Source organism: Alternaria arbusti, assembly GCF_024043155.1.
Source record: "Alternaria arbusti strain BMP 1465 chromosome Unknown scaffold_2, whole genome shotgun sequence".
NCBI lineage: Eukaryota > Fungi > Ascomycota > Dothideomycetes > Pleosporales > Pleosporaceae > Alternaria > Alternaria arbusti.
Genome location: NW_026249942.1, coordinates 2,821,338 through 2,846,011, shown reverse-complemented (window position 1 = coordinate 2,846,011; position 24,674 = coordinate 2,821,338). Strand labels below are relative to the sequence as shown.

General features: G+C 54.1%; 10 protein-coding genes across 10 annotated transcripts; 5 read left to right on the top strand and 5 right to left on the bottom strand.

Moving 5' to 3' along the window:
* Positions 1 to 32: 32 nt before the first annotated feature.
* Positions 33 to 1,723, bottom strand: J4E86_002567 (uncharacterized protein; the record flags this gene model as incomplete). Its single annotated transcript, XM_051443125.1, has 3 exons — positions 33 to 936; positions 1,081 to 1,369; positions 1,483 to 1,723. The coding sequence occupies 3 exons, from the start codon at positions 1,721 to 1,723 to the stop codon at positions 33 to 35; spliced, it is 1,434 nt and encodes a 477-aa protein (XP_051306713.1).
* Positions 1,724 to 2,206: 483 nt separating this feature from the next.
* Positions 2,207 to 2,521, bottom strand: J4E86_002566 (uncharacterized protein; the record flags this gene model as incomplete). Its single annotated transcript, XM_051443124.1, has 2 exons — positions 2,207 to 2,430; positions 2,488 to 2,521. The coding sequence occupies 2 exons, from the start codon at positions 2,519 to 2,521 to the stop codon at positions 2,207 to 2,209; spliced, it is 258 nt and encodes an 85-aa protein (XP_051306712.1).
* Positions 2,522 to 2,943: 422 nt separating this feature from the next.
* On the top strand, positions 2,944 to 5,128 carry J4E86_002565 (uncharacterized protein; the record flags this gene model as incomplete). Its single annotated transcript, XM_051443123.1, has 2 exons — positions 2,944 to 3,135; positions 3,191 to 5,128. The coding sequence occupies 2 exons, from the start codon at positions 2,944 to 2,946 to the stop codon at positions 5,126 to 5,128; spliced, it is 2,130 nt and encodes a 709-aa protein (XP_051306711.1).
* Positions 5,129 to 5,812: 684 nt separating this feature from the next.
* J4E86_002564 (uncharacterized protein) lies at positions 5,813 to 6,690 on the bottom strand (the record flags this gene model as incomplete). Its single annotated transcript, XM_051443122.1, has 2 exons — positions 5,813 to 5,851; positions 5,887 to 6,690. The coding sequence occupies 2 exons, from the start codon at positions 6,688 to 6,690 to the stop codon at positions 5,813 to 5,815; spliced, it is 843 nt and encodes a 280-aa protein (XP_051306710.1).
* Positions 6,691 to 7,505: 815 nt separating this feature from the next.
* J4E86_002563 (uncharacterized protein) lies at positions 7,506 to 9,125 on the top strand (the record flags this gene model as incomplete). The annotated part of the gene is made up of 1 exon (XM_051443121.1): positions 7,506 to 9,125. One exon carries the CDS (start codon positions 7,506 to 7,508, stop codon positions 9,123 to 9,125), a length of 1,620 nt encoding a protein of 539 aa, XP_051306709.1.
* Positions 9,126 to 9,917: 792 nt separating this feature from the next.
* J4E86_002562 (uncharacterized protein) lies at positions 9,918 to 11,105 on the bottom strand (the record flags this gene model as incomplete). The annotated part of the gene is made up of 1 exon (XM_051443120.1): positions 9,918 to 11,105. One exon carries the CDS (start codon positions 11,103 to 11,105, stop codon positions 9,918 to 9,920), a length of 1,188 nt encoding a protein of 395 aa, XP_051306708.1.
* A 2,235-nt stretch (positions 11,106 to 13,340) lies between these two features.
* On the bottom strand, positions 13,341 to 16,602 carry J4E86_002561 (uncharacterized protein; the record flags this gene model as incomplete). Its single annotated transcript, XM_051443119.1, has 3 exons — positions 13,341 to 16,084; positions 16,132 to 16,287; positions 16,437 to 16,602. 3 exons carry the CDS (start codon positions 16,600 to 16,602, stop codon positions 13,341 to 13,343), a joined length of 3,066 nt encoding a protein of 1,021 aa, XP_051306707.1.
* Positions 16,603 to 17,673: 1,071 nt separating this feature from the next.
* On the top strand, positions 17,674 to 18,042 carry TIM9 (protein transporter tim9; the record flags this gene model as incomplete). Its single annotated transcript, XM_051443118.1, has 3 exons — positions 17,674 to 17,681; positions 17,728 to 17,797; positions 17,848 to 18,042. 3 exons carry the CDS (start codon positions 17,674 to 17,676, stop codon positions 18,040 to 18,042), a joined length of 273 nt encoding a protein of 90 aa, XP_051306706.1.
* A 1,368-nt stretch (positions 18,043 to 19,410) lies between these two features.
* J4E86_002559 (uncharacterized protein) lies at positions 19,411 to 20,291 on the top strand (the record flags this gene model as incomplete). Its single annotated transcript, XM_051443117.1, has 3 exons — positions 19,411 to 19,469; positions 19,504 to 19,597; positions 19,647 to 20,291. The coding sequence occupies 3 exons, from the start codon at positions 19,411 to 19,413 to the stop codon at positions 20,289 to 20,291; spliced, it is 798 nt and encodes a 265-aa protein (XP_051306705.1).
* A 277-nt stretch (positions 20,292 to 20,568) lies between these two features.
* J4E86_002558 (uncharacterized protein) lies at positions 20,569 to 21,969 on the top strand (the record flags this gene model as incomplete). Its single annotated transcript, XM_051443116.1, has 1 exon — positions 20,569 to 21,969. The coding sequence occupies one exon, from the start codon at positions 20,569 to 20,571 to the stop codon at positions 21,967 to 21,969; it is 1,401 nt and encodes a 466-aa protein (XP_051306704.1).
* Positions 21,970 to 24,674: the final 2,705 nt, after the last annotated feature.

Genomic DNA, 24,674 nt, shown 5'->3' with positions numbered 1-24,674 from the left:
GTTATGATTCGTGAAGGGAAGAGAATCCCCATTCATCTCGCCGGCCCTTCCAGCGTATTCCTCCGACTAGGCATCCTCGGATCCCTCTTCCCCATCGTAACTTCAAGCGCCTGAATTAAAGCCGTGCCATCATACCTAACAAAGTTCTCGCCCTCATGTTTCTTCCCATAGACGCGAATAGGTTCGATGCCAATACTCTTGAGCTCGTCTCGGTCGACTGCCGGCGTCCCTGGCCCTTGGAGATGGATGATGTGCGTGACGTATTTCTTGTACTGACTCTTGTCAAGAGGCCCAAACACGCTCTTGGAGTCTTCACATGCTTTCGCGATAGCGGCTACGAAATCAAGGGCGGAGTAGGGGTTGGACGACGGTCCTGTCTCGCGATCGATGGTCGAGTTGAGGATGAGGATCTTATAGCGGATCGCGGGGTTGCTGATGGCTTCGCCGATACCTTTGAGAACCAATGAAGGGATGATGGATGTGTAGAGCGAGCCGATGCTGTATATGACAGCCTGCGCGTCGTTCAATGCATTGAGAACCGTTGGGTTCGCGGAAAGCCGGATCTCTTGGCCATAAGGATTGATATACCAAAGTCTTTCGATTCTGGCTGGCAGCTCCTCTTCATCCGCTTTGGAGAAGGTAATGTATTGCTTTCGAAGAGTGGGTAAAGATCCGGGTAAATTGGCGTCTTCGATTCGATCGTGCTGTTCGGTCTCATCGATTATTGGTGCACCTCCCGATACCAGGGCTGTGGATATGGAAGGGTGTGAGATGGAGTTCTGGCCGGTGATGGTGTCGCCGTTTGCGAGGCTGACTGAGATGTGGTGCGTGAAGTTGGTGTTGATCGCCGGTAAGACTGATGTGTGACTGGGCACAGAACAGATGCTGGAGAGTAGATAGATGGCTGACTCAAATGAGCCAGTGAAGAGTCGAGCGCTGTGAGTGTCAGCTTCGAGGAGTTTGATGCGGGTAGGTGCGCTGAGGAGGATACGCTATGATAAACGTAACAGAGACGATGAAGTCGGAAATTGATCGATCATATGGATGGTACAAAGCAAAATGAGTGCATGAATTACATACCCAGTAAGAAACAAGTTACCGATACTCGCACCTGAGAAGTCAAAAGTCGATGAGGGCCGGCGACGCTTGACGATCTCGTATGCGACAACATTGAGTATCGATCGTATAAGCTCTTTCTTCGCCGTCGAGATGTTTGTCCAGAGTGCATGCTCAGCCTCTACAATCTGCAGCCATTCATCTCGGGCTGAAGAGCGTTCTTTGGGCAGTCTGTGGTTGAAGAAGGTCTTGATAGCTGCTTTTTCGCTATCATCGTGATCTGGGTCATCCGGGATCAGGCGGACAAGACGACCTAGACCGGTTAACATCTAGACCGTTGTTCACGAAGAACATTCTCGTACTTCTCACATCACCGATACCTGTTCATGTCAGTGTTGTGTTATTCCTGCCTTAGACGGCGCATACCTGGTCCTCCGAAGACGCGTATCAACTCAGACGAGCTGCCGCCGTTATCACTGATAGGGATGACATAGCTCAGCGGACATCTCTTGTCTTCTCTGACTTTCTTAAACACATCGACTAGATTGTTTGCAGCGCTTCCGCCCGAGAACACGACGATGCCTTTGCTTTTGAGGTTGCCGTTGGACATCGGCGAAGACGGCGTTGCGTGGTCGCCGTTAGGCGTAAGGAAGTTCTCGGCAGACATGACGAGATGCGTATAATGATGGTTGACCACAAGGGTCGTGGCGCGGGTTTATCAAGTCATGGTAATGTTGACAGGGTGTTCGTAAAGGTGGATGCCCTTCCATGAGCTCAGAATAGCAGAGGCAGGAGTCATGCACTAATCCATTAGGGTAGTGTCACGCGTTACGCGACTAGGCAATATCTCGCATTTTGAGCACAATTTGGTATAGGCGTTTGATTGAGATTTTGCATTTGTAGTTGGTTTGGAAATGAAATTTGTACAGAACGAGTCGCCATCCAAGATGTGGTAGAAGGCTGCTCTCAACGCATCCAACCCCGCTCATATTGCATGCCCATATCCGCTCATCATGGGCGCTGGAAGTAGCGCATGATAGTCTCAGTCCCATTGTAGTTGAGATGACGCTCTGGCCGTGCGTGCGATGCCCAGTTCCAGCTTCCCCTACCCCTCACACCACTGTCTCTTGCCATTGCAGGCCACGGCCGCCTAAGAAGTACCAGCGGCCTCCTCTCGCTCCTTCCTCCGCGCTCGCTTCTCGAGTAGAGCGTCTCGTCGGTCGGCTAGAAGGCGGAATTGGCGGTTCTCAACGCCAGTGAGCCAGTAGCCGAAGCTGCCACCGGCGCCGGCGTAGAGGGGGTAAACCCAGAGGGATTCCTTGTTGAAGAGCGGGCGCATCTCAATGCCGAGTTGCCATAGCCGGGCGGCAACGCCTAGCATATGTCGTCAGTAGAGGCCCTTGGGGTGTGCGCAGGCGGTTGGGGACATACCGAAACCGCTCCAGAAGAGGATCTTGTGAACCATGGTGAGCGGGTGTAGTCGAGGTAGTGGTGTCGGTGGGAAAGACTCCTTCTGTGCTGCAGCAGCAATCGGGGCGGGTGTCGTGAGGGCGCGTTGTCACCGCTGTACCAGTACTGGCTTTCTGGGCTGCGATGCTCCATCGTCAAGCTCCGGGACGCCAAGAACGAACCACCCACGCGGATGCGGAACCAAGGTCCGCCGACCTCACCTCCGCGACAATGCCGCCTTCACGCCTCTCCTGATACCGTCGCTCACTTTTTAGCTTTCGCTCTACAATCCATTCACTATTACCATTCTGAGCTGGCGCACCAGCCTAGCCCCCTACGTCATTCGCTGCTCGCCAGCCTTTCCCACCCCCGTCTTGATGCGCCGGGCCGCAACACAAACGACACAAAACGACTGATCGCAATCACGTAAAATCAACCATGGCGGAAGTCGGCCGCAAGCGCCCAAGTGAAAGCGATGGAGCTGCAACTATGCGCAAAAAGCTGAGGCCATCGGAACTGCCGCTCTCACAGGCGAAGCGATCGGCCATCGACAGCCTGGTGCACATGTTCCGTAAGAAGGGCGCATACGACGACATACGCAGAGACTTGATGAAGCAATATGTGTCAGGAGTAGGTGGCCAACGATTGATTATTGTTATATGCTAGGCTAACCTTCGCGTGCCAGCCTGCTAAGGATGAACTGCAAGCCGCCCTCAAGGAGCTCGTCGACCGCGAAACCGACCGAAATCCCTCGCTGCTGTCCAAGGATCCCCGAATGGCGACTACACTTATAGAAGGCGCGGGTGAGCGCAGCGACATCTACGGCAACATTATGAACACGGTCAACACCCTGCTGGACAAACTGATTGATGAGCATGGCGTACCGAAAATGCGCGAGTACCGCATTGCCGAAATAGGCGCTGAGGCGGCTGCTGAAGAGGAGATGCGAGGCAGTAAGAGCGAAGAGGAATGGGCTAGAGAAGCAGACACTCGTCGAGAGAAGCGTGAGGCCCGGAGAGAAAAGGAATTGGAGGCAGAGCGCGAGAGAGAACGTGAGGAGAGGGCAAAGAAGGAAGAGCGCAAGCGCCGCGAGAAGGAAGAGGACGACGCCCGTGAGAAGGCGCGACAAGAGGAGAAGGAGCGCAGGCGCAAGGAGCGGGAAGAACGCGACAAGGAAGACGAAGAGCGCCGACGCAAGGACCGAGAGAGAATTGACAAGGAGAGAGAAGAGGAGCGTCTACGCCGCGAGAAGGAGCGAGAGGAGCATGAGAAGAGCCGAGAAGCCCGTCTCAAGAAGATCCGCGAAGAAGACGCTGAGCGAGAGCGCCGTCTACAAGAGGAGCATGACCGAGATCGCGGCGGTCGCCATCGCAGTGGTCGTGGCCGTAGCAGGACTCCCGATCGTGAAAGGGACCGGCGTGGACGAGACAGGAGCAGGCGAAGGAGCAGGTCAAAGACCAGGTCGCCTGAACGCCGTCTGTCAATCAAGCCTGAAGACATCAAAGTTGACGATGAGACGGCATTGGCGCTCCTGCTACAGGAAAGTGAGCAGATGAAGAATTCACGACAACGGAGGCCTCTGCTTCCGCGATCAGAATCACTCGAACCACCTATGCGAAAAGCTCAGCCTCCCAAGTCGCTTGTTCCCCGCGATCCCGTGAAGGCTCGACTGGACAGGCTTGACAGCAAACCTGAAAGGTCACCCAGCAAAGACGCAAAGTCACCCGCTCCAGGTACGCCAACTGCGGTTGCGAAGGACGAAGATACCACAATGACCGACGCCCCATCCGCAACAGAGGCGGACAAGGGCCGATGGGATGGCAAGCGACCTGAGTTGCCTTCGAAGCGTGGCAGATCCCCCAGTGTCGCACGCAGCACGAGGGAGCGTAGCAGGAACCGATCGCAGTCCCGCGGAAGTCGGTACGACAGACGTGGCTCGCGCTACGACGACGACCGCCGTTCTCGACGTGACGATGATCGACATTCCTACCGGCCCTCAAACGACGGTAGACGACGCGATCGCGACGACCGAGATGAGAAACCGTCCCGTCGCGAGAGTCGCAGCCGCTCACGAGAGACCCACACCAGCCGCCGCAAGTCACGCTATGAAACGCGCAGTCCGTCGCCACCTCGAGAGGAGCGTCGCAGAGATAGAGAACGTGCCCGCTCACGAGGCGGCCGACGTGAGCGCGAGAGATCTCCTGCTTCCGGGCGTCGCCGTCGCTCCAGAAGCCCCGAGAACATCGACCGTTATGTACCCGGTGGCGGTGGAGGTGCTGGCAGTGGCAGTGCTCGGAAGCGCGAAGACAGCCGTGACCGCAAGCGCGACGACAGTCGGCCTCGCAAGCGTGATGATAGCCGTGACCGCGCACGGGGCTACAGGGCCCGGGACTATGACCGCTGGGATGGCGGTAGAGACCGTGGTAGTAGGCGTCTGGAGTCTGACTGCTACCAACCTGGCGGTGCTCCCGCTGCTGAGGCCGAGGATAAAGATCGAGAGCGCGATCGCAAGCCTAGGGAGAGAAGTCGGGAGCGGAGCAGAGATAGGGGACGTGATGATAGGGATAGACGTAGGCGGAGGAGCCGCAGTGCGAGGAGCCGTAGCCGAGACCGACGTCGCTGATCGGTTGGGAGGGGTTTGTTCTAGGATGTATGATTATTAGTAGGCATTTAATGTGCGACTTGCAGCACGTGTGCCTTGGAGATAGGCCACCGCCAAAATACATGGAGTTGCGAAATGCTTTCGCTCAACGGCGAGCCTGTGTTCAACACCTCAGGTAGCATATGTGGGGAAGTGGCAGCGAATATCCGTGGCATTTCTGCAACTACTGCCGTATCCACCACTAAAAAAAATGGCAAAAAAAAGGCAAAAACATACAACAGCGGGGATTCGCTAGTGGTCACCCACCTAACTACTAATCCGCCGGTATCATGCTTGTATATGGCTGAGCGGACGGGAAGCCTAATTTTCATGATCCTATGGTCGTATGTGCAGTTTCGAGCAACTTTAGGTAATATAACGGTTTTGGTAAAAGAAACCAGACCACCCATCCCCCCTCCCTCATCTCACCCCCAATTCCTCGCCGTTCTCCCCTCGTTATCACTCAGAGTGTCCACCTCATCCACCGTCGTCTCAACAAACTTACCTTCCTCTGCTACCGGGACATCGTCGTCGTCGTCGACTTCCCACATCACAAGCCTCTTCCGCTTCTCCCTTAGCAATCTTACCTTTTTCCCTCTCCTCGGCGACTCAGATCCAGTATCAGACACAAGTGACGGCGAAGGAGAGACCGGCCTACTCTGACAGCTACTCCTCAACGCGCTTTTCGATCCCGGTAGAAGACACCTCTCTCGACTCGGCGTAGGCGGCCGATTACCCACCTTCCCAACCGGAGTATCCACTTCAATCACCCCCAAATCTTCTCGCTCAACAATCGGCGTCGCAGGCTCATCTTCCACAACTAGAACCTCATCTCCAAACTCCCTCTCCCACTTCTCCTTCTGCCAATCCCGCATGAAACCTGGGTTGATACTCAACCACTTCCGTCCTGCATCCGCAGTCCCGTCAGGCGTAGGCATACCCTCTACATGCCAGTACAGAAGATACGTGTAGCTTCCTGCATTCCAGCGTAGACCCGTGAAATCTTCAACTAGTAGACCGGTGGTTACGTACCACTCTATATTCTTGACCTGCAGGGCAGCAAAGGCTTCCGGATCGCCGATGCGGAAGCGCGCGTTGGATGGGAGGGTCCAGCGGAAGGGGAGGGGATGCGGTTCGTGAAGCGATTTGGCGCGGTTGCGGAGGGAGTTGGGAATGGTTTTGAGGAGTTTGTCGGTTGGGGGTTGGTTGGCTGGGCCGTGAGGGATGCGAGATTCTGTTTGGGGTGCGAGGAAGGCTTTGACGGATGACGAGGTGCTGGGGTCTAGGGCGTGGCGTCGTGCTCGGGTTGTGGAACCCATAACATCTGAGCACTCATCTTCGTCCACTACTTCTAGTGCACTGCCTTCTCTTCGCAGTGCAATCGATGCATCTGCCAGTAAACCCAACGTGAAGGTACCCGTTGGAATAGTGTCTTCGGGGTCGAATGCATGGTCCAAACGGCTTTCTGTCAAGGCTCCTCGGCTGACTTCTGGGATAACTGAGTTATTACCGCAGACCACGAGCTCACCAGTGACTGTACGCATCAGAGGAGGAGCTGCTTTCGACTCTTCCCGAAGATCGACTTTTGTGAAAAGGACAGCAGATAACAATAGCAAGGTAACGAGAGAATGTCAAAACAATGAGCAATGGCGCAATGGAGGAGGGTGTAGAATGATTGCGGTGAGACTGAACTTTTACCTTATCCATGAGACTGCTGTGAAGGGCTGGTATGGAGACAGAAGACCTGGCTGGCTAAATGACGTTCTGCATATTGAAGACTACGCTGTTGATAACCCATAATTTTCATACAGAAGACTTCAATGTAGTTAACAGAAGAGTCGTGTACTACGACTTTAGTATATCAAGCTGGTGGTATTGATCACCTGGATCCCGCTGTCCCAACGATGTTGATGAATGTATCGTGAGGTGGGCTGTGCTGAGGCGGCACTTGAGTGAAAGCACCACTATACTTGAAGCTGCCTTTGAATCGACTGTCCAAGAATTGACGATATCGGGCCTTTGATGATACTTGGCGTGAGTGATGCAAGGTCAGAGGTCGGTAGACAGAAGCAGGGACGGGTGCCAAGACGGATAGGCGAGACGATCCCGGTAAGACGTGCAGTGGCGTACAGGCTTGGGGCGTCGCTGGGTCACGTATCTCGTCCATTGCGCATGCGACTCCTCCCGTATTGGCTGACCGGCCTGCTGCCTTCCCTTCGACGTCCTTCTCTTTTCACTCGCGGCTGCCCTTGGCCACACGCTCCTTCACATCTGCACCGGCCCTCCGCGTTTCATGCCCGTTTTTTCTTCTGCATACAACCCTGCTTTCACCTACAAACTTTAACTTGGCGCTGCCGTCATGTTCGTCCCCGGAAAACCCAAGATCAAAACGAGAACCGTCCTCGTCAAGAAGGCGCCCGCCCCCACAGCGAACCCCTCACCATCGCCGCACGCGAGACCCGGCAACGGCACTCGCAGCTACAGCGCATCCGGCCCGCCAGCGAACCGATACCAGTCCACGCCGCGCTCGCAAACAGTCTCGCGGGAACCCGCGCGCAAGTCGGTTTCCGTGTCGCGTGTCGAGACCAACAAGCGTAAAGGCACCGACACGCCGCAATGGGCTAGCAGCGACGAGTCGAGCGAGGATGAGGATACCAGTCGGCTGGGCGTCAAGCGACGGAAGACGCGGCCAGCGAGTAGTAGCACTGAGCCGATGAGTCTGAACCGCGCACTCGAGCCGGACTTGAAGCGACGTATACGGATAGTAGAGCCTGATGCCAAGGCGAAATCGAATGGTGTCAACGGCACGTCGAATGGAACTGCGAACGGCGCCTCGAACGGCACATCAAATGGCGCGTCGGATATGATGAAGATGGCGCAAGAAAACGCCGCATTCAGAAAGAAGAAGGCCGTGTCGGGTAAGAGCACTCTGAAGCACGGCTTCGAGATGACGAAAGACGATGGGGCGAAAGCCTACAAGTCCGCATTCCCCGGTAGCGAGAAGAAGTTCACCGTGGAACTCCAGTACCCCAGCCTGTCACGTCCAGAAAAGTTCGAGGCAGTAGCTCGGAAAGAGGTGGACGAGGAGTACAGTCCACTGGAAGACATCTATTTCAGCATAGAGGAAATCATCCAGCACTACCTCCCGCCCGATCTCGCCAACGAGCTCTCCTCCGACGCCGAAGGCACCGTCCGTCTCCTCAAGCGCGCCGTAACCAAAGACGACCCCGAACTCTTCAAGCAAGAACTCGCCAAGTTCAACAAGCTCATCAAAGACCAATACGCCAACGGCACGATACCCCGCATCCTCGACGACATGCACGCCATCCCCCTCAGCCTCGTCAAACGCATCACCGCCCAAAGCTACAACCGCATCGTCTCCCCGCACGCCCACCGCCTCCGCAAAGTCGAAGGCAAAGAAACAACCTACGGCGAACTCCTAACCCCCTTCGTCCACAAAATCTTCGCGCAAACCGGCCTAAACTCCACCCACACCTTTGTCGACCTCGGCTCCGGCGTCGGCAACGTCGTCCTGCAGTCCGCTCTCCAAACCGGCGCCGAAAGCTGGGGCATCGAAAAGATGAAGCTCGCCGCCTCGCTCGGCACAGAACAAGCCTCTGAGCTCAAAGCGCGGGCGAAGCTGTGGAACATAGCCCTCCCCCGCATCGAGCTCATCGAAGGCGATTTCCTCGAAAGCCCTGAGATTGACGCTATCCTCCGCCGCGCTGACGTTGTGCTGGTCAACAACAAGGTGTTTGGCGAGACGCTGAATAATCTGCTGTTGCAGAAGTTTCTCGACCTCAAACAGGGTTGTAAGGTCGTTAGCCTTGAGAGCTTTGGCGGGGGTGCTAAACAGGGGGTTAGGAACGAACAGAGTATTGCTGGGCTTTTTGATGAGGAGAGGTTTGAGAGTGGGACGAATAGCGTTAGTTGGGCGGGGGAGAGTGTCGAGTATTTTATTGCTACAAAGGCGCGCTGAGGCGGGTTGGCGATTTGATTGGAGATGGTTGGTGAGTTTGTGTCATATAAGGGGATTAGAGGATATGGGTCTTTGGACATATTATCCTGGATTTCTCACAATACAGTCGTATGGGAGAAGCGTGGGATGGGCAATTGAGCGAGCAGGGCGAGACAGGTCACTCTGGAGCATGGCACACTTGGCGTTTGATTTAACATCAATACCCCTTGATCTATCTTCTCTTTCTGTAGCTATTTCAGATCAGAATCTATAAACATATATGCATTGGATCGCTTTCGATCTATACATCTCCTACTGTGAACGCTCTGCTATGCCTTGTAAATATGCCGCTCTATGTCTGTTGCATCACTCACAGCATTCAGTCTAATGCAAGTCATCTTCTCACAATCTGTACTGTCGTATTATATATACCGAAGGATAGTAAAGAGCAATAATCCGCTCCGTGTATGTACACCAAGATATTACCCAGTCGCCCATCCCACCAAACACCAACACCGTATATGCACATTCAACCTCCCTTTCCGACTACAAACTCGAACTCAAACCCATCCACCGTATATATAAATCGTAAAGGAGCGTGTATCGGGTATCTGAAAAAACCAATGCCAACGAAAAAGGAGCGACGTCGCTAATGTACAAATAAAGTAGTAAAAAAGCCTGAAAATGCAAAGCAGTCGTGTTTCTCGTTATGTATACCCTCTTTTCCATCTTCATCTTCTTTTCCTGTCTCCATCCTAATCCTCATGCTGATAAGAAGGAAAAAGGCCATACGACTTGCTCACTTGACTTAATCTAAAAGAACAAAGCCATAGCGCCCAAGCCCACAGCGCCAGCAAACGGCACGCCATTCACGCCCGCAGCACCCGTCTGCACACTGGGCTGCTCCGTCGAATCCCCACCATCACCTCCACTCGCCTGCGTCGCCTGAATGGGGTCCACAAACGTATAACTCGTCATCGTGCTCGGCCTCCCCTCCGCATCCGTCGTCGTAATCAACTTGATGCTGCTAACGAGCCCACCACCAGGCGTATACGTAGTCAAAAACGTGCTTCCCGCCTCATCCGTCGCAGTCTGTACCTCACCGGCGGTAGGCGCGTAGTCAGCCGCAGACGTGGTAACCGTTGTGCGGCCTGCGGAATCGGTGGTTGTGCGGATTACGGCGGGGCGGTTCTCGGTTTGGGTGACGGTGCTGCCTTGGGAGTTTGTGCGGACGAGGGTTACGGGGACGGAGGCGGTTACTTCGGAGAGGACGCGCGTGGTGCGGACGACGGTTGTGCCGTCTTCGGTTATGGTGGCTTCGACGGGGATGATGGCGGGGCGTTGGGTGGTGGTTTGGCGGACGGTGGTGGTGGCTTGTTGGGTTGTGGTTTGTTGTTGCGTGTTGGTGACGGTGGAGGGGGGTGCGTCGTCCGAAGGTTGCTGCGATTGTTGGGGCTGCTCGGTTTGTTGAGTTTGTTGAGTTTGTTGAGTTTGTTGAGTTTGTTGAGTTTGTTGAGTCTGCTGCTGTGTTTGGGTCTGTACTTGGGTGACGGTGGTGCCTTGTTGCGTCTGGACCTGCGTTACGGTGGTCTCGACTGCTGGTGGAGGGGCTTCGCTCGCCTGTGATGAAGGCGCGTCTTCGGTTGTCTGTTGTGGGGTTGAAGCTTCAGTGGCGGAAGCCGTGCCATTGCCCGGCGCCTGCCTCTTCTTCAGGTCGTTGACAGCGTCGACAATGAGCTTTGTAGCGAGCGCTGGGTTGTTCTCGTGGACATGTTCGACGCCGCGGTGGTGCGACTCGAAGACACCATTCTTGAAGTCCTTCAGTCCGCTTAGTGCTGCTTGTAGAGATTCCTCTGGCAGCGCGTTCAACAAGTCCTGGAAGGCTTCCTGTGCAGTCGCATAGATGGTCTTTGGGTGGTCGTCTCGCTTGTTTGGTGAAGCAGCAACGGCAGTGCTGAACAATGGCAGGGCCAAAACGGCCAGCTGACAGAAGGAACGCATCGTGGTGGAATCGGCGTGCGGAACGAAAGCGAAGGTGGATTCTCAGCGAAGAAGAACAGAAACTGCGACAAGCGTGTTAGCAGGTCGTCATGACTGGAATCAAGGCCGTAAATTGTGTACAAGAAAAGAAGTCAAAAGCGCAATGGGCTGATGTGATTGCGAAGACGTCGCGGACTGGAGAGCAGGCTTACACAGAATCTGTCGCTTCCGAGTGGCTGGGTTGCAGGTGTCTGACGCCACAGCCCGAGAATCGATAGCCTGTAGACTTCTAATGTTCAACGTTCCCGTTTCTTTTTGCCGACGAGGAAAAGAAAGCGAGCGTAATTATTCGTTTGGTCGTTCGGGGTGATCTCAACAACGAGTGTGGTCTTCCCAAGAGTCAGTCGAAACAAGCGGAGTCGTAGACCGTAAAGTCGGTAAAAAGGCGTTGGAAGCGTGTGATAGTGATGAGGAGAAACGGCAGATCAGTCCTTAAGGCAGAAGGCGATACGGTTACTGTACGAGTTGAGCACCAAGCATCTTTGGGTAAGGCGTTGCTGATACAGGTGCCGCTAGGTGCGTCTTACTTGACAGAAACACGAGGTTTGGACCCGCTGTTTGTCATGGATCCCATCGTCACTTTCGCCTCTTGACCACGCCCTAAACAAGCCAAGCTTCAGCATCCCGATTTTCCACTGAAGATCATGCTCCAGTGCTCTCCACTGAACTGACAGCTGGAACTATTGGAGTGCATCTAGTTCTAGTAAATGTTCGCGCACACCGAGTTCCAAACTTCTTCACACCAGCCCTTCCTATCGCAACGCAACCGATCAGATTTCAGACGATTGTGCCATTGAAACCTCGGCCTTGAAACACGAACCAAAAAAAGTTGGCACGTAAACCTCGGGGTCGGTATATGCAACACCCCCTGCAACTGCAGAAACGGTAGGAGCCTGGAGCCTTTTCCGCACCAGTACCAGCGACCTCCAGGGCTCGCTTGTTGGAAGCCAGAACGCCAGAACGTCATGCATGGACCGAGCCACCGGGGGACGGCGGGCAAGCTATAATCGGGGTGGACGTCCCAATTCGCTCGCCGGAGTCGCTCTGTTCGCATGTTGAAACCGTGCTGAGGCTTCCACGGAGCACTCGACGTGTTGGTAGTCGCTGCCATGTGTGCATTGCGATGGCATCGTCATCGCAATCTTCCAACTACCAATTCTTGGTCCAGAAGTATTACCTGTGGCATTGAGATTTGCTTTTCCCAACCATCATCATCTCCTCGTGTTCAAAGCAGACGAGACAATTTGTTCTCGCTTTTCTCTCGTATCTCACACACCTTTACCTTTGCTATCCACTCCACTATCCACTAACAAACGCGTATCTCACACATCTGCAACTCCGCTCCGCTGCCAGCAGGCGTGATCTATTTTTACTCAGAGACAGGGCATGATTGGGACGCAGGACGGGGCTAGCGCCGAACTTGAGAGAAGACTGATGACTGCTGCGCATTGCAATTCGAGACTAGTAGATCAGCAACATCAAAACGCGCACTGCAAGACTCGATTTGCAGTGGCCTAGATGCATCTCACTGGTGGGGATACTGGATATGCAACGACGCAGACGCACCATCTAGACATTTCGGCATATCGCGCTATAAGTCTATGTTCATGTCGCCACGACGCTATAGCTATTTGTGCTTATGTTGAGGGATTGATGCGGACTTCGGCAGCGACGGCAGCGCGGTCGTTGGACGGCATCAATACTCAACATGTAACGTTGCTTTTTCTACTGTACTAATCAACGTGTGGGGTATTTTGCAATACACCTACTGTGCTCTTCAGCTGATGTGTACATGTACGGTTTCATTGATCAATTTCGAATAATCTCGACATTGATCAGAATTGCTGTTCCCTCGTTTTACGACATTTCAAATGCTTTGAAGCTTTGGCACAAGTACACAGTGAATCATGAAGAATAAGAATGAATTATCATTGATATGTGCCACAACGCTATGCATCATCGCAACGCTCAGAGAATGCTCGCTAGCACGCTTCATCGTTTCATGGCAAATATGCCGTATGCAAAATCTCCCATGCCACATACACACTTTTTTCTTCGCCCATAACGGACTGTCAAGGGTGCTGTGCACATTTCTACCCATCAAGCTCAATCTATGAACACCCTGAATCCCTCCATATCCTTCCGAACCCATGCCTTCGTACGTCATTGAGGTCGACAGCGGTGGTCGCGGTCTCTCTAAGGCGCTGGCTCGCCTCTTGGGACGAACGGAGGTGACGACTGACCATCAGATGACGGTGCATCAGAGTTTGTCTCCCGGTTCACCGTCTGAGGCGTGACAGTAGTAGTCGAGTTGGAGGAAGAGTGAAGAGGCCCCGAAGGTGTTGACACTGGCTGAACAGGTTCCGAGGTAGTTGCTGAGGCCCCGGGCTGGGTCGCTGCGCCAGCTTCTACCTGCTGCGTACTGTCGACATTTAAAGGTGATGGTGCTTTGGCGAATGGCTGCACAGGAGGCGTTGTAGTGACTGGTGACTTGGAGTTCCTGTCCGGAGATCGCGCAACTGATCGGGGTTCAGTCAGTGCAGCTGGGAGATCTGTCCGCAGAGCCATGGCAGGACTCATCCTGGGCTTCGGGCTTCCCGGCGTAGGTACGTTCGGGGGTGTTGGACTCATCCCGGTAGGCGTGACGTCGCTGGATTTGTCTGCTTTAGGTTGGGGCTCTTCCACTGGTGGTGGCACATCCGGTGCTCGTCCACGAACGGCGAAGGATTCTTGTGGATTCATCATGTTCTGTGGAGAAGGGAGATGACTCGAGCTGCCCGGTGGGCTCTTGGCTCTTTCTCTCCTATCTAAACGTTCTTTGTGATCCTGTCTGCGCTTGTGGAACCAGTCGAATGCACCTTTCTTGTCGGATTTGTCGTGATCAGGGGGACTGCTGCCGAATAGCATCGACGTTTCCGAGCCGTGATTCGACTCGTACTGCCCACTTCGGCGCCCTCCTCCTGTCCATCCAGAACTGCTGGCGAACGAGCTCATACTCTTATCGGCGCCAGGTACTGAACCGTGGAGATCTGTCTGACTTGCTGTCGGCGTTGCCTTACTTTCTCCTCGCCTGTGGCCTTTCCAAAAACTGCGCTTCTCCTCTCTTGGTTGTTCTTCCAGTTGCTCGTTCTCCGAGTATTCTGTTGCTGTTGAATGAGATCTGAAACTAGCAGAAGGCGACATGCTAGGTTTGAGTGTGTTCCCGGAGGCCCGCGAGGAGCCTGTGTCTTGCAAAACCTCTCTAGAGCTGTTTGCGTGCGACTGACCATGGGCAAAGGGAAGCGAGGGTGGCTGCAGTGGCGAAGGAGGTCCGTGAGAAAATTGACCACCAAACCCTGAATCGCTACCACCAAGAGAGTGCGTGGAGCTATGCGTACTCTGGCTGATACTGTTCGGCAATCTCTTCTTCTGCAGCTTGTTCGGTTTCCGTCCGTCTTTCGCTTCCTTGGAATCGTTCGGAGGGGATGCCGCAACCTTGGCTAGAATTTGTGTAAATGTACGAACAGCAGGAGTCATCTCAATTGACGGACCTGAGTCAACAGGCCCTTCCAAGAACTCTGACCGCTCACGCGTTGGCGTGTGATGAGGACTACGCTGAGGACTACGTGGTCCTGGAGTAGTGGACCTTGGAGGTAACAGGTTCTGGGCCGACTGGGCGACAACGTTCGGAGTAGTGGGCTGACTCGGTGGAATGACGCCCGGAGACGGCAGAGGGAACCCGCCTGGCATGTTGTGGGTGGCAGGTGTAACCGCCGGTCTATTTTGTGAAGGCTCTGCCGGTTGCATAGCCATTCCCTGTTGGGGGAAAGGTTGGTATGGGACCGGCATCTCGATCTTGTTCGGTGGCATGGTCTGCGCACGTTGTGGCGGTGGCAGTTCCTGATCGGCAGGCTGTGTGGCTGGTGTTTGCTCCGCTGCGGGTGCGACCGCCTGTGGGGCTTCCTTCGTTCGTATAGGCAACTCCATCTCCTGCTGTGGGGCAACATTCTCAGGAACATCAGCAACATCTGGAGGCATGGGAGACGAGAGAGGGCTCTTAGTCTCTTCAGGGCCGATTTGCTTTGCAGCAGGGAAGCGGGGACTCCCAAGCCCCGGGGAGCGCTTTGAGGGCAGCGTGTTGCTTCGATGCACTCCAGATGTCGTGGTCGAAACAAATGATGGTGCGATTGGGCTGGGAACAGCGGGCGAGTGTCGTGAACGCTTCGAAGACGTGGATACATTCCTGCGGACGCCGCCATACATGCGAAGGCTTTCTGCACCAGCGCTCGAAGTGGTCGAAGCCGATCGCCCAATGCCAGAACTATTGCGGGGTGTGGTGGGTGTCCTTGCCTGTGGGGTAGAAGGCCCGCTTTCAATGTGCTTAACGGTACCTTCATCGACAGCTGTGCCTTCCATGCCAATTAAGAAGTGATCCTGGTTGTCGATGAGAAAGATGAGCACGTCCTGGCTCAGACGATAATCTTGTGGAGACATATCGTGCTGCGGATGTGAGAGCAGTCCAGGTTGGAAGATGGCAGCCAAATTGGAGGTTGTCATCTTGTTAACATCAGCCTTGGCGGCAAAGACTGCAAGCAAGTCTAGGATGTACAGCAGCAATTGTCGGTTCAAAGACGGCAACGCCTTAATCTGATGTTGATATATGCGCACAGCCGCATCGGGATCGAAGCCTCCGACCGAGGGCTGCTGTCCTTCACTGGCGCCTACTGCCTCAGCCTGATGGCCTTTGAGCGGATTCCGGAACGGGTCATAATGTTGCAGCGGTATTATAGGCTCCGGGAGATTGTTGAAGTAGCGGCGCAGAATATTGGCGGCGTCATGTACAGTATAGCCGGACCAATCCAGACCTTTTCCATAGCGGGGTGGGGTGTCAAAGGCCGTCCGGAGTTCCTTGATGCGCTTCTCGGAGCCTGCTAATCGGAAGATGCCTTCTACGTCGGTTGCTGTGCGCTGTTAACAGCTGATGGGTGATGGGATTAGCTTCACTGACCCTTTTCCTTCAGAAAGACACCGCATTTGGCGACCACTATTGGGACGTAACCATAGATGTAGCTTTCGCCGTGCTCGTTGAATAGCGAAATAGCGACGTTGGCATAGGGTATGCTTTGTATGAGGGGTACACCAAAGATGCCAGGGAGGGCGGGTTCTACGTGCGGCCACAACAGTCAGTGATTGTTCGCGACAAGAAGAGGCGGGGAGCTGCAGGCACAGTCGCAGCGCATTGCTGGGCTTCAGCCGCCAACGAGGCTGAACTCGCGGACTCGACATGTGAAGATGCTGGCAGTGTTGTCGTACCTTTCTCGTCCTCCTTTTTCGCGGGGCGCTTGCTGAACTGCCTCCACCACGATGTCAAGTCTCGACGCGACGAAGCAGGTTCTGGTGTCGCTAACGGGGCGGGCTGGGGCTCGCCATTGCGCACGCGCGGCGTATTGGGGTTGGTGTGGGTGCCTGCGGGAGCCATGGCAGGCGGTGGTGTGGAGAGCGTCGCAGCTCCAAGGGTGTAATATGGCGGTCGTTGAGCGCAGCGTCTGTCGTGGTGTCCAGGTACAGGTGGGCCCGAAGTAGGCAGGCGGCAGCTGTCTGGGGGCCGCTATGTGACGTCGGAGGGTAGCGAGTCGAGGAAGCGAGGTAGCGAGCGTGCGCAAGATGTCAGCGGGGTCGTGACGGCGTTCCTGTAGGCAGATCCCGCAATATTGACGTCTTCCTTGGTGGAGAGCAGAGCGAGAGAGCTGTTGGCGCGAGACTGGGTCTAGGACGCGACGGGCGGTTAGGGGTACAGGTACAGCTGCAGGATGTCGTCGGAGGGTTCAGCGGCCTGGTCGGGCGCAATATCGAGGCGCGCCTGAAACTGTGGCTCGAGGCGACTTGGGCCTGCAGGGTCGGCGTCTGGAGAGGGCAATGATCGCAGTCGGGGCGAGGCAGTCGAGTGGCAGCCCGCTGCTCGACTGACCAAGAGCAGCAGGTTAGCGGCCGTGATGTGTGGCTGCGGGCCAATTGTGAGCATCCAAGGAAGACGGCACGGCGTCGCCTGACTGACAGACACAAACGCGAGGCTTGATGCCCCTCGACGGCAAAATACAGCGGCGATCAATACGGGTAGCGGATGCAGCTGGTATTAAGAGGCGATGTTATTGTGTTATTATTTTGCTATGCTGGAGTCGGTTCCAATAATAACGACCGTCTTGGCGGGAAAGGTACTGGTACGGCCATGCAGCGGGAGCCACACAATATTGGTGCGACGGGACATGAGAGACGACGCATCCATTGCCACATTCTGTCCCAAGTGCCTTCCCAGATCTGTCCCAGAATTGACCCGCTGAATGCGGCTGCCATGAAGTCTCCACGCCTGCTTCCCGTGGTTCGGTGACTGGAGAGCGTGGACGGGCCGCCCGGTGGCCTAGCTCGCGTCTACACTTTTGGGTGCAGGCTCGTCAGCACAGCATCCAGACAACCACCCGACGTCATACCAAATTTCCGCGTCGAGCCACCCTTCCGTAAACAATAATCCTGCCACCACACACGACCAGGCATCATGGAGTCGTATGTACTTGCCCCAATTGGTATCACAATAACTAATCGCATGTAGACTCACAGCATCTGAGCAGCGCGAGCTGCAGTCGCGCATGGAGAAGAAGCAGATGAAGGAATTCATGAACGTACGCCATCCAGATTCTATGCTGCACGATAACAATACTGACCAATCCAGATGTACTCCAACCTCGTCCAGCAATGCTTCGACCACTGCGTCAACGGCTTCGAGAGCAAGTCGCTCACCTCGCGCGAAGAGAGCTGCGTTATGCGATGTGTCGACAAGCACATGAAGGGCTCCCAGCGATTAGGCGACCGCTTCCAGGAACAAAACGCCGCCATGGCACAACAAGGCGGCATGGGCGGAAGATAAAATTCTGCGAGATGAGCGTACGTCGTCAGCTATGAGCCGGTAGCAGGCTCAGCGGCGGCGGTGGCTATTTCATGTTATTTGGATCACGACATCTGTACAATAGAAATCATTTCTGGAATCTGGCTGGGAGCGGGCTATGATCTATGGCCTTGGTCAAGCAAGCTACAACCTTGCACGCAAAATCAATAAGCGCTCAGTTGCCGCTGTCACATGTCTCCGCTTAATGCCTATCTGGGACGAAATGTGCGGTGAATGTGTTTGCAGATGGCTAGCCGGTTTGTACGCGTGCAAATCGAGTCGCAGCTGACAAGCTAAAGGCGCCCGAATTCCAATGCTAGCTGTTCACAGCCGCGAACGTCGTCATGAGAGTGCCACGAAACACCAGTTCGGCCCTTCTAAGATACGGTGTTGTGGCGCACCACTTTGAGTGCACTATGGGCAATCTTCAAGAAATCTAGACGCGGCCAATCAAGCGCGCACAGGTCTACGAAGACATCGAGGCTGTACTGTGTGCGCTCGCTGCAATCTCCACGATGATCGCCTTTAGCGGTGGCTGTGCTGCATCTCCCAAGCCCTTGGCTGCCAGCCTATGACGCAGCAGCTACCGCTTCACCGACCCTGTTCTTGCCCTGAATCTCCCTCCAGCCTCCCACACACCTCCTATATAACACACGCGCTGCGATCACCTTCCAGCTACACCACAACAAGAACTCTCCACAAACAGAGTGATTCGCCAACTTCCAAACCTAAACTTCTACCTTTACCAACCAACAAACAAGCAACCATGGGTCTCATGTGGCATAAGGGCTTTGGCGGCAAGCACGCCGGTAAGTGGCCCGCTTTGGAGCCGTCTGTTCCGGACACAGGCACCAGTTGCTGACAAGATACCAGGTGGTGGTGTTGTCGCTGACCGTCATGGCGTCCGCCGCGCTCCCTTCCGCTTCTCTTGCGGACGCTTCAGCTGCTTCCGCTAAGCTAGTCGCCGACCCTTGACGACGATTCACGACCTGTAAGCTTTTTGCACGACATTCTGCGATGTCCAGTCCTGACTTTGCTAGCTTTCATATCCCACATTTCGATGATTTCCTCTTGCGACGGCGTTGGTGCGATTGAATACGCATGGCGGCGCGTAATTCAAGGAGAAGTTAGGCGATACCACGGGCATACATCTGCGACGCAGTTTCATGCTTCACAATACCCTCAGTAGCCTAATACAACATGTCTATTCTTCACTGCACTTCCACACTCGTCGCACGCAATCATTCGTCCTCCAGGGCTGTGTACACAACAAACAAGACAATCTAGAACATGACGTCAGAGCCCACATCCTTGTCGCAGCTCCACATCCCAAATCCATCACGCGCCACAATGTCAAACCTCATGGCGGGGCAACGGCGCAGGCACACAGCTACAAGCAAAGCCAATGGGTGAATATCAGAACGGTACCAACCCACGATATAGCAAGATGCGGTCCATCCTCATCATCAACCCAAACTCCACGGAGCAAATGACCAACGGCCTGAAGCCGCTCGTCGACGCCCTGCAGTTCAAAGACGTTACTCAGCACCACTCACCACACCCACCCAACAACTAACCACAGCTAGCAGACAGCTCACGAGTACTTCACCGCGCCCTCCGGCCCCAAAAGCATCAACAACGAAGACGATGCTGCGGAATCAGTCAAGCACTGCCTCCCCGCTCTCCGCGAACAACTCGCCCGCCACGATGCCTTCCTCGTCGCTTGCTACAGCCAACACCCGCTCGTTCCTCTCCTCAAAGAAGAGCCCGCCATAAGAGATACGAGGAAACCTGTTACGGGTATCTTCGAAGCTAGTGTTGGTGCTTCTCTGCAAGCTATCCACCCCGACGAGAAATTCGGCATAGTAAGCACGGGTAAAGTCTGGGAGACTATCCTCACGGATGCTACAATCGCCTTTTTGGGCACGGGCTCAGATGCGGGTAAACGGTTTGCAGGCGTTGAAACAACGGGACTCAATGCGACGGATCTGCATGATGCGCCGGCGGAGGAGGTGAGGAAGAGGATGAAGGATGCGGTCAAGAGGCTGCTGGGCAAGGGGAAAGTAGGTGCGATTTGTCTGGGCTGCGCGGGTATGGCGGGGATGGATGAGATGGTTAGGGAGGCTTGTGTGGAGGAGTTGGGGGAGCAGGAGGGAGGTAGGGTGAGGGTTGTGGATGGGGTTATGGCGGGAGTTGCGTGGTTGGATGGGGCTGTTAGGGCGGGATTCTAGTCATAGAGCGTATCCGTATAGCAAAAACCTGTTCATGAAGACTCTGAACACACGCAATATGTTTGCAAAACCCTGATTGAGCCGCAGCGGGTGGTTGCGACAACGCCAGCGTTGGTGCTGATCAAAGACGGGATGACGTACCTCGGAGGCCCACAAGTTCGGACCTTCGATCGTTCCACCGATACTACCTCGACTGTATGCTTCACGCTTCACTCAAGCCTTGCCAACCACAAACCTCGCGGTCGCCATTTATACTAATAGTTATTCATACACTATCATGCAGTCGCTGCCAAACGAGCTGCTCGCTCAAATCGCCTTGCATCTCGCAGGCCAAGCCCCATCGATCACCAAATTCCACCACGAGCCGTCTTCGCAATTAACGCACTCTGATTCTATACCCCTAAAGACCCTCTCCCTAGTATCATGGAGATGGAGAAAGGTCGTGCTTCCAATCCTCTTCCAATACGCCCGTATAGCACTGGACAAGGAAGCACTATGGGTACCAATGGATGCGCGACTCGTCGATAGCATGCAGGGAGAGCTATCTAAGTTGAGTAACCACGAGTTCATGATCTACACCAAACTTCGCAGCAAATTCAAGAGTACCTCTGGATCTGCTTTCGAGCCAGCTATGGACGACGTGCTCATCCAATTGTGCCGCATCCAGGATGGAGACGAGCACCTTAAGGCGACACTGCGAGCTGCGTGGATCCCGCATCTTTCGAAGGATTTTGACAGATTCACACAATTTGTCGCGCAGAATGATTTGAAACGCCATGTCAAGAGCTTGGTGGTGCATACAGATCAAGAATACAACTTGTGGTATGTATCCACCGCTCACGATCATATGGTGAGCTCAGTCACCGACATCTGGACAAAGACATTTTCCTGTCTAGACCCTACACGTATCGTTGTCGCTGCACCACCAAAGACTATGGCCGCGCTGGTAGATTCTGCCATGGGCACCGACGATAACTGGGCTTTTGAGATGAAGACACACTACATCGAACTCCTCCAGAAAGAGCATCCACACGACAAGACATCCAATAACGAACCCCGGTATTCCGGCTGCCAACTCCTGCGACAAAGACCCTGGTACCACCTCGGCTACAACGAAGGTTCCTCCATAACCGTATACAGCACCTACGAATTCCATCTCATGGTGCCGCCTAGGATCCTCGAACTCCTCCTCTACCGTATTGCCAAATTCGCGAAGACAACAGAAACATGCCGCCACTTCACGTCGTTCAGCTTCACTGCTGTCTTCCCCCTGCTATCAGGTCTCACACCCGTACTGTGCGGCATGCACATGATCCCGTCCATCACAAAAGCCACCTTCCAGCTCGCCCCCGGCCCCGAAAGCGACCTCCTCAGCGACGCGAGCAAGCGGCGCAAAGCCCAGTCTTCGGATTTCTGGTCTGAGTGGCGCATGGGATACAAACACATCGCTGATTTTGAGTTCTTCAGACAGGGCAAGTTGGGGGGTGCGAAGAGTGACTGTAGGACGTTGAGGGAGATTGTGAGTAAGGATTGTTATACGGGACAGTTGAATGATGAGGTTACGGAGGCTGTGGAGGGGGCTTTGAAGAATGATGTGTTTGGGTGGAAGGGGGATGGGGCGGGGAGGTGGGTTAGGGATATGGAGGAGGGGGCGCACCTTGAACAAGAAGAGAATTGAATAGGTCTGGAGACCTATTCGGGCTTTTCCACACGCTGTGTAAGAGCTGCAGCATGGGACGCCGCATACACATTGACGCTACAGCTGAAATCGTAAGTCTAATTCGAATTTGAAACATGGGCTTCTTCGGAACTCCCGTATATTCACGTGTCTAATCAGCGAAGGCCTCGTCAGGATATTAACACCACAGTCACATCACAACATCAACACTTCCATACCCATGTCTCCCCTCCTCTCTTTACCAAACCTACTCCTCTTCCCTCTCTTCTACATCCCCACCATCCTTCCGCACCCCAATACCCCAACGCTTCGGAAGCAATGATCGAACCCGTAATAGCAACAGCCCTCATACTCTCCATCCTCGCCCTCATCGCCTACTATCTCCAACCACAACAACCACACCACCAACGCTACTACTATCACCAAGTCGCAAGAGCGCGCGTCATGGCTGATACCCAGCGTCTTAGGCGTGGAGGTGGTATCGAACGAGGAGCGGAGATAAGAGGAAGACAATGGGAGGTGTGTGAGCGAGAAAATGAAGAGGGAGAAGGTAAAGATGAAGGTAGAGGGGAGGTGGTGATGGGAGTACGGGAGTTGGGGATGATTGGGAGGGGTGTTGTGGGGAATGAGCTGGCTTTAAAAGGGGGTATGGATGTTGGGGATGAGAAGGAGCTAGGGGCGAAGACGACGGGAAAGTGTTGTGGAATTGGGGAAGACGGTGTAGATGCAGCACTATGTTATTGCCTCAGCGACGCATTGGGGCAAAAGCGGGATGTACATACGAACACTGCTTCCCAGCATCCGTTTCGGTCGATTATGCGCCTCACCATTCCTGATAGCGATACTGCTTCTACTATCTTGCCCTCGCACGACGCAGAGAATGGACTTCCCCGAGAGGACTGCTATAGTAACACGCTTGATCAGCAGCGTAGACAGCGCGTCCGGTTTGACGAGGCGCTTAGGATGCATAGTTTTGGTGGGAGTCAATATGTTGGCAGGGTGGTGGATAAAGATGCTGAGAGGACGGAGAGAGGTGAGGAGAAAAAGGAGATGTGTTGAGGGAGTAGTTGAAAGTCACAGCTGAGGTTGGAATTGATTTGAAGTATGGTACTGCACTGTATCGTTCGTCTCACTTCTGGGGCATTCTCCCTAATGAATGTCTACTGTTCTCCCAACGCTGCGAAAGTACATCTGCTCTAGTCCTCGACTCTTTCCATGTCAGATAATGCATATGGTTTCTTCTTGGCTATTCTCGAACCAAGTCCTCATTTCTTTGTACGCTTTGTATCCTTGAGACCTCATCACCCCAACTCGATAATAATTATTCAATCCATCTGCAGGATGAAGTAGCAAAGCCCGTAGACTTGGTGCTTTTGCTTCATCATCGTTCTCTACGCGGAAGAGGAGCAGGACAAGAATGTTCTCTAGCTCTGCTTCTTTATCCTTGTGGAGCCAGTCTGTGACGACCTGAACAAAATCGCAGTTGTCGTCTTCGAGGAGGTGATACCAATGATGTGACCAGTCGGTGTGGTCTTTCGGTAACCAGTCCGGCAGCCGAGCCATTTTCCCGCGAATTCGAAGGAATCCTCCAGACACCTGTCCATACGGATCATCAAAACTAGTATCAGTGTTGACATTCACTATAGCTGACTCTTCAATCATGCTAGTGCTTCCACGACTCATCAACGACACACTTGGACACGCTGCCCAGGACCATGAAGGGGCAACGTAATTCCGTTCTCGAATATCCCGTATGTGAGCCTTAAGATCGCGCGAATACATAGAACCTGAACTGAGCCAGTGCAACCCGTAGTGTAAATCACCCTCCCAAAGTCCGGCAAGGTATCGATCCTGCAGCGCTTCGCCTATCATGCGGGCAAGTCCAGCAATAGCGGGAAGGCGGTCCTTGTCGAACGTGACCGAGCGATGACCGTAGCTATGAACCAATGATTCCCAACACACGTACAGTTCTCTGGAGGACATGCACTTGTCCTTGAAGCTAGCGATCATGTCCGAGACTCCTAATCCAGACTTAGGCCTGTTTCTAGGAGCTTCATCTCCTTCTGTCCAATCGCTTCTACCGCAGGTAAAACGAATCTTCTGGTTTCCAACCAGAAGGAGACGAGTAGACATCTCTTGTTCCTGAAACGTCCAGCATCTTTTGTACCAATTGGAAAATACGGAGTTCCAATCGTACCTTCTGCGATCCAGGTATTCACCCGTTTTTGGTCGCAGCCGGATTAGATAAAAACCTTTGATATCTTTCCGTATCCTTGATTCGAAGGGGAGTTTCACTGTAGCGGCCGGGTTGAGGAAACTTTCGTGACATGATTTCGAATTGAGGCTGCAGAGAGTGACAAACGCATGGCGATACACTAGATTCATTTGGGAGGATTCGTACGACCAGTCATCTTGATCATCTTGTATGATACAGAGAGCGTCTATCCATAGGTACGGAACGCCCATCGCCCTTGCAAGCGCGATGGCGTCATTGGTGGTTGGTGTCATGAGCTCGCTTGGTAAACCTGCATACCTGGATTCCAGAGATGCTTTCTCGGTCTTGAACTGCGACTTGGCGTCTGTTTCGGTCCCCCAGCAGTAGCTTAAGGCAGCGTATCTTTTTTGCTGCGTGTGTTTTATGTTAGAGGACAGAACCAAGCGAGGAAGAACTGATACGTCATGGCCGATGTCTATGAGCCTTGTGG